At 30.7% G+C, this 7,848-nt stretch overlaps 2 protein-coding genes across 2 annotated transcripts; one reads left to right on the forward strand and one right to left on the reverse strand.

Annotated features, from left to right (window-relative positions):
- Nucleotides 1-1,126: 1,126 nt before the first annotated feature.
- Nucleotides 1,127-5,534, reverse strand: LOC137933807 (solute carrier family 35 member F2-like). Its single transcript, XM_068777864.1, has 5 exons — nt 5,349-5,534; nt 4,006-4,253; nt 2,801-3,168; nt 1,837-1,982; nt 1,127-1,360 (listed from the first exon to the last, which is right to left on the reverse strand). The coding sequence occupies exons 2-5, from the start codon at nt 4,055-4,057 to the stop codon at nt 1,189-1,191; spliced, it is 738 nt and encodes a 245-aa protein (XP_068633965.1). The 5' UTR covers nt 4,058-4,253; nt 5,349-5,534; the 3' UTR covers nt 1,127-1,188.
- Nucleotides 5,535-6,165: 631 nt separating this feature from the next.
- Nucleotides 6,166-7,414, forward strand: thoc7 (THO complex 7). Its single transcript, XM_068777867.1, has 3 exons — nt 6,166-6,270; nt 6,378-6,501; nt 6,881-7,414. The coding sequence occupies exons 1-3, from the start codon at nt 6,261-6,263 to the stop codon at nt 7,353-7,355; spliced, it is 609 nt and encodes a 202-aa protein (XP_068633968.1). The 5' UTR covers nt 6,166-6,260; the 3' UTR covers nt 7,356-7,414.
- The last annotated feature ends 434 nt before the right edge of the window (nt 7,415-7,848 follow it).

Raw genomic sequence — 7,848 nt, forward strand, 5'->3', positions numbered from 1 at the left:
TTTGTATGACCGTGGAAAAAGAGTAAGTTATTCTAGAACATGATACAAATTAATAAGTATTGTATCTATTGTGTAATATTATTTAGTAGATTCCTTACAATTCCTTAGTTTAATATAGAGACTACTAGAAAATTCCATACAAAGGTTACTAAAACTTTAAATTCAATAAAAACTTTATATAAAACTGAGTACATGGCAGTTTTCATTTCACATATAAGACGTACCAGTAAGACTAGAGTATATGTATATATATGGTATTGTACATAAAAGCTTGATGACTTTTACCGAATTCTGATTTAATCTTAAGTAAGTAATTAAAACTTAATATCTTTATTTCTGTCATTTTGACAGACTTAATCATGCAATGTTAACAAATAATATATTAAATACCACATATGAATATTGAAAAAAATTGTAAATATATGTTGAAACAAAAGCTTAAAGTAATTGAGTAATTATTCTTCCATATATGTCTTACATGTTATTAAAAAAACTGATTCTTACAAATACATTCAATGTAATAATTGTTCAATTTTTATCATAGCAACCATTTAAAATTTTTAATGCAAAATATAGTAGAAACAAATTTACATACTATTTCGAAAACAAAGGATCAACACAAATCTATATCAATGAAGTGATCAATATAATGGCTGTAGTCAAGACTTCCGAGGAAAACCTCCATCTAAGTTATTGTAAAGGCTAAACTTCAACTCTGCTACTTACATGTCAGTTAAGTTATAAATAAGAATTGGTAAATAGCATATGTGTGACAAAAAACCTATTTTAAGATGCAAATTGATTCTGCATTACTTGTCTAAATTTGATTAATTCTCTAAAAAAAATTAAACTCAAAACTCATAAATAAAATAGGATATATACTTTTTTCAGTATGTATTCTGTTATAAGCTACATTTACTTCAATTTCTCCACCATCAAGGTGGTAATATCTAAGACTAATTTTAATAGAAAACCATGTATGTATAATAAATTGTTTAAATAAAAAAAAACAATATTTTTAAATAATCAACATAGAGAAAGGGTTATAATTTTTATTTATGGCAAGACTTAGTTTGAGAAATAAGTATTTAAGCTACAACCTCAATGATGCCAATCCTTTCCTACATTTCAAATCCTTATGTTCTAAGGTATATGTGACTAACTTACAGTTTATGGTATAATATGCGATTAGGAGTCTTTTACAGTACTTGGTATTTCATTGGTTTGTCCAGAGGCAATGTTGCCATTGGGAATACTAGTTTGAGGGCCACCGAGGAATGATGTAAATGTCGTATCGCGACTCATCGGCGGCTCCAGACCCTCAATGGGTATACAATCAAGAGTAGGAACAGTGTATTCCCTGGAAAAGAAAATAGCAAAGTTATATTTGTTATTGTTTTTCATATTTTCACTATAGTCCATAGGAGTACTATTCAAACTTTTTTTTCAAAGGGCCATGTGTTAACATGTGTTAGTGCTATTGAAACCACTACCGCACTTGTCAGTGGACAATGACAGGACATATGTCCAGCTGTGGACTTCCCACATGTGAAAATGATGATGTTGATGAAAAGGTAACATCAGATGAGCCATTTAAAAAAAGGCCAGTTGTCTGCATGTGGCTCACATTGCAGCTTAAATATAAATGGTGCATAGTAGCAGATGTGATAATTTTGATAAAACATAAAACAATAATTTGCAATAAATTTATGCACTGTACTAACATCATTAGATAGGGTTTTTTAGTTTCCGATTTACTAGGCCAGGCAATAGGGTATGACATGTTATGTTTATAAAAAAAAATCAGAATATTTGTAGGTATTAAGGCATACTTACAGAGATACATTATCTTGTGAGCGAACTGTGTCATTTACAAGTTGTGGTAAGACTTCCTGAGGCGGTGGAGGTCTGGTAGACCTCGCGCTGAACAAGAACACACCAACCATTGCCAGCAGATATGACAAGAAGTAGAGTGCATGGAACTGAAATATAATTTTTATTTAAATCTTTATTCACATAGGATCATTTATGGTGATCACTTGCATTTATCATGAGAAGAATGTCAGAAGAGCCTAACTTAAAAAAAAACTAAAATTAGACTCAACTCGCCTATAATGGGATCCTGCAACTTAAAGCTATAAGGGTTCCAAATATGTACTGATCTGAGAAGAACGCACAACAAACTCAGATGGGTTTTTCGGTTGTGGTCTTGCCTCATTGTGTTATCCTTTTTCGTCGATTGACGCCTACTGCAAGAAATCTTCCTCAAAGATAGCCCTGATGACTGGACTTCCCTGTGTCCTTAACTATGTAGTTGGTCATCCTAGTGGGGGGCCTAGGTACGGGTACCGCCTCGTGAACGTCACTCGATAACCTTTCGGCCCCAGCAGAACAATGTTCTCCGCTACTGCCATTTCAGACAGGTAATTCTTCGAGTTATGTTAATAACCTCTCTTGTACAATGTGATTAATACAGTACACTATAATAGGATGAATCACAAGAAATATATAATTAAATATACTGTGTGATTGATTATATGTGTAAAAGCTTTAAAGGGGTGAATATATAGCTGCATTTGTCAGCAAAGAGTTTTACAACTTTACACCTACGTCAAATCATCCTGTGTAACCTGATCACTTTTAAATATGATGCATTCTGTCTATAAATACATGCTTTCCTATCTGACAGTATAATATGAAATATTCTTTGAAAGTATTATTTGAAAGCAAACAGCAATCTAAAATGCTTAATAACATTAGTTAGGCAAATTGAAATTACAAAGAAATAAATTTCACATACCTTAAATTGGAATATGTACATCCCTGCAATGAGTGTGTAATAGTCAGCTGATAGAAATGACAGATGCAATATAATGGAACCAGCATCTCTGAGCATTAGACACTGCAGAATTTGAAACACTGTCTGCAGGCCACAGTAGCTTCCTAACTGCACTATAGTCTCAAAATCATACCAATTGAATGTTACAAGCTCTGAAAATTCTAAGAAGAAAGTCTGAGTGCTTGAAACAATTCCACCGGTAAAGCCTAACATTGCCAAATATTCTGAGCAACTTAGATCACTTAGTATCATTTCTTGTAAAACAGTTACCATTGCATATAGCAATGATCCAGCCAGACACAGCATGTCTCCCACCAGCTGATTTTTTCCTGTCAAGAAAAATGGATTGTTAAAAATATTTTCATCAAAAATCAGTCACAAAAGAATAAAAGAAGAATGAATGGGTAACATAAAATGGAAGCAAGAAGAGTATGGAAGTAAGAAAATTCAGTAAATAAATAATTATTGTAATTGTTATCTCTATGTACCCAGGAAAGGGGAAGTTCGGCAGAGGCCGCCAATAGCGGGGAGCCATTAAAAAAAAACAGTTGGAAATAATAAGAACTGTGAACTGTGTGTGTGTGCTGAATGACCAAAAATATAATATACGAGGTATGATAAAAAAAAATAGTGACTAATTTTATTGCGAAAAAAGTATTAAATTTATATCAAATTTAAATTAATCTCTTTCAAAGTATTCCCCTTGGCTAGCAATGCACTTACAGTAAAACTCTACTTAAAGGCGTAAGATGCGTTTTTAAGTTCACGGATTATTCCACTCAGTAAACTCAGCTCCGATAAAGCTGTAAAAGCTAAGCTAAGGCTAAAAGCAACCACATCAACAGAGAATAAGTAAGATAAGTTCTATCAAAGTGAAGCGTAATGCCAAACAGCGATAAATGAGGCTATCTTAACAATAGTCAATAATGGGTTTAGGGGAAGATGGAAAATTGGTTAGGTATTACAAAGATATTTAATTTTTATTAAAATAAAACCATATGTATAAAACTATTTCTGTGAAATAAACAATATTCCAAGCATGTCAATGTTGATCCCACAATTGGAAGCACTTCTAAAATATTTCTTCCAGAACTTATATGCAGAAACTAACATGATGTGATAATAAGGATAATAGGCCCCTATATTGCAGAAACGAAAACACATACCATCTGTAGGAGCGCCTTCCACATCTGCCCACACCACACAAACTACAGCCATAAGGCCCAATGTAGCCCCTGCCACATGGACTATACCCAATCTCTGGCCACGCCATGCTCCACCGACTAGTGCAGCACCCACACCACTGCATGCTAGCAGCTGTCAGCTCAACACTGATGTGAATCTTTGTGACATCACTAGCAACCAGTTCGCCTCTACATCCAAAGTGCATGCTATAATTAGCACCCACAACTTTCTGTAATTACATGGAAATAGTGAAACAAACTTCTCCTTATACTTATTAACTACACTAATGTATTAAAACTTTATAGTAGTTATGCTAAGTACCAAATCATCTCACTATCACTGGCTTTTTGCCTTGTCTTCAGTTCAACATCTGAACGATGACATGAAAAGACATATTTAAAAAAAATGGCATTCAACTATGAATTAATGATTTGATTAACCAAATTTTAATTCAACAAAATTTAAGGTTTTTTTGATAGTAAAGATAAATTTTCTGATTTTTTATTTTATTTACAATAAAAACTATCACTTTATATATATCACCTATTGCTAGTTACTTTTTCCACATACAAGATAATATATCTTATTAAAAAAAAAGTCTAATTATTTTAAAAAATTACATCAGGTTTGTGAACCAGTGACTTGGGCATTCTTGAGGCATCTAATAAAATAAGTGGCTAATTGGAAGAAGCTATGTTTCACAATTAAGTCAGATATTCTTTACAGCTCTTACAACTGTTTACTTCGGGTAAAGCACAAAAAATATGCTTTCATCTTAGTTTGTACAAATATTGATATGTACAAAGAAAAACATGTAGTTACTTTTTTGAAATTTGATATTTATTTCATTTATTGCAAGTGGTCGACTTTCATAAAATTAGGCAATCACTGAAATCAGTAATTTACATATATTAAAGTTTCTAGGAGCCGGCTATATCTTTTCAAAATAAACCAAATTAATTTGTACTCCAAACATGAAATGGACAAAATGATACTTAAGAATTTATTAGATTCACCTTTAATAAATGTCAAGTGATCTTAATAACTCTTACAGGTTATAACTAAAAATCAGGTTTGAAATAAGTTTTCATGTTTCAACTTAAAGTTAAAAATAAACTTATTTTGTAAATAAATTTTATGACTAGCATACTTTAGGAACTAATTCAATTCACTAATCACTTATGTATGTACTTCACACAGACTAATTTTAAATAACACCTAATTGGATAGTAATTCATAAACAATAAAAACAGAAAAACTTTTACTATGTTGCCACTTAAGCAGTTCTGAATTAAGTAACTTTGCATTAGAAATAAAAACTTACTTGGTCAATTGTTTCACATTAACACATAGCATAGACGGAGAAAACGCTATAAAAAGCTGAAGATACGGGATAACCAGCTGTGCTGTTATTGGAAATTGCCATGTAGCACTTTGAAGCAAAGTTGTAAGTATACATTTGCCGCTTAATAATAATGACAACAGCTGTCCCAAGATAATACTTCGCCAAACTTTCCTGAAATTAGAAACTTCGTTGTCTAACATTGTCTGTAGTATGTATATATTACAATCAATGTAAAACATAATTCAACTTGCCATCTCCCGAGTTCGGTGAAGTAAGCTTGAACTTTATCACTGAAATTTGTATTTTCCATGATTATAGACATAATAAATTGATACTCTAGATAGAAAAATCAATGAAATATAAGGCATTCCCATTTAAATTGATGAAAAATATAAGTTCATCCATTATTTCCGATATGGGCTTGTACGTGTTGGGAATCAAAACATTGAATTCAATTGACAATTTGCGTTCTGAATTTATAAGCTAAGCTTGTGATAACGTTTTTAATATTAACTTATGATTTAAACGTTTTTTTAATGATAAATATTAATAAATGTACAAATTATGTACCAGTTTAATTTTTTTTGATAAATATTTTGAATATTACACATCTGTGTAATTGTTATTAATGATTACAGCTTTGAATGTAATTAATTCTTTATAATAGTGCTAAAGTTTTAATAATAAACTTTTGGTTTATTATATAAAATAATTTACGCATATTTTAAATGTACATTAATATTTTTAATCTAAGTATTGTAGAAAAACAAAATATTTTGACAGCTTTGATGGTTGTTTTGTCATTTCTTGAATTGTTTTGTTTATAAAAAATATATCAGGAATTTGATATTTTGGCGTTTCATCACAAAAGTTTAATAATAAAGTATAAAAATGGGTGATGGTAATTATATTATTAACTTTTAGTAAAGGAAATTTACAAATGTATATTTACATTTTATTCTAGTATAATACACCATATGTACTAATTAAATATTTCTTAAATTACAGAAGATGTTATTAGAAGGAGGCTACTTATTGACGGCGATGGCACTGGTGATGATAGGCGTTTAAATGTGTTATTGAAAACTTTAATAAAATGGTGCAACAGCACCGATGAAAAACCGGAAGAGAGGTTAGGAATACTTAATAGCATTTAATTAATGCTTTTGTAAATATGTCGTTCACAATCAATTTATTTCCATATAAGACAATAGTTTGACGCGGGGAGTATATAAACTTAGTTAACTATTTATACGCATCATTTTTTTCATTTCTTCAATGAAAATTCGGATCTAGCTGTAGAAATCTTATACAGGGAGAAAAGAATATTTTAGTCAAGTAGTATTATTAATGAAAATTTTCGTCTCACATGTTGCAAACACAATATAATTTGAAAATAATGCTATGTGCAGTGGTAGAAAAGGTTTCGTTTTGGATAATGTTTCAAGGTGTTTTCTTTTACTTTTGTAACCAAAATATTTATTTGTGTTTAATCTTAATATATTTTTCAGCAAATCAACTCATGATAGAATGTTGGCACAGCTTGCTCAATGTGAATTTGCTGTTACTAAATCACAGCTCGGAGCAGGAATGATGGCTGCTGAATTAAACAGCTATGAATCTCTGTCAAAAATTTTAGAAAAAGGTATAGAAGCAGCAAAAAGTAATATAGAAAAGAGTAAATCTGATTTAGCACAAGCAAAGACAGTCCGTAAAAACCGGATAGAGTATGATGTGCTAGCAAAAGTAATAAGTGAACAGCCTGATAGAAAAGAAACGTTAGAGCGCCTTGGCACATTAAAAACAGACTTGAGCAGCTTAGAATCCACAAAACAGCAATTGGAAAGCAGATTGGCATTGAGAAAAAAACAATTTCATGTTCTTGTGACATCAATCCACCAGTTACAAGCACTCCTGGATGAAACAGATGAAACCGAATCAATATCTGATGATGTAGACATGAAAGAAGTAACAATTGATTCTTAGTAAAATGTTTAGTTTATTATTTCATAATAAGAATGACTATTTTGTGACAATAAATTATGCTATAAACAATATATACTGTTTGGTGTGAACCTTTAACTTCAATATTTTAATTAATACATATAATAATTTATATTTACTTGTCACCTTTATATATTGGAGCCATTAATCATAGTTTCAGTATTTAGATGCATGATCCTATGTATCATATGAATATTTCATTAGCATTGGCACCACTAACTGTGATCACTGCTTAATATGTTACATTATTTTATTTCTTTTAGTGATATGTGATTGGGTAATACCTTCTGGCAGTACAATGCCTAAAGTGACACAAACAAAGGATCACATAGTTTATTGTAATAAAAATGTTTGCTAAAATTAAAAATTAGGTCATGTTACTAATTACTATATAATACTGGCAAATTTAAAAGTAATTATAAATACAATATTGAATATTATTTCGCTTAACACTTTTACATGAAAGTAGGTAGGA

The sequence above is a fragment of the Battus philenor genome, unplaced genomic scaffold (assembly GCF_028537555.1).
Source record: "Battus philenor isolate CCGP_79_NKW_IND1 unplaced genomic scaffold, ilBatPhil1.0.hap1 SCAF_14, whole genome shotgun sequence".
In the NCBI taxonomy this organism is placed as follows: Eukaryota; Metazoa; Arthropoda; class Insecta; order Lepidoptera; family Papilionidae; genus Battus; species Battus philenor.

Coding starts and splice junctions, on each gene's coding strand:
- thoc7 (XM_068777867.1), top strand. Junction 6,502..6,880: donor GATGAAAAACCGGAAGAGAG/GTTAGGAATACT, acceptor TATATTTTTCAG/CAAATCAACTCATGATAGAA.
- LOC137933807 (XM_068777864.1), bottom strand. CDS start 4,057: ATGGCTGTAGTTTGTGTGGTGTGGGCAGATGTGGAAGGCGCTCCTACA. Junction 1,983..2,800: donor TGTACATATTCCAATTTAAG/GTATGTGAAATT, acceptor ATTATATTTCAG/TTCCATGCACTCTACTTCTT. Junction 1,361..1,836: donor TCACAAGATAATGTATCTCT/GTAAGTATGCCT, acceptor TTTCTTTTCCAG/GGAATACACTGTTCCTACTC.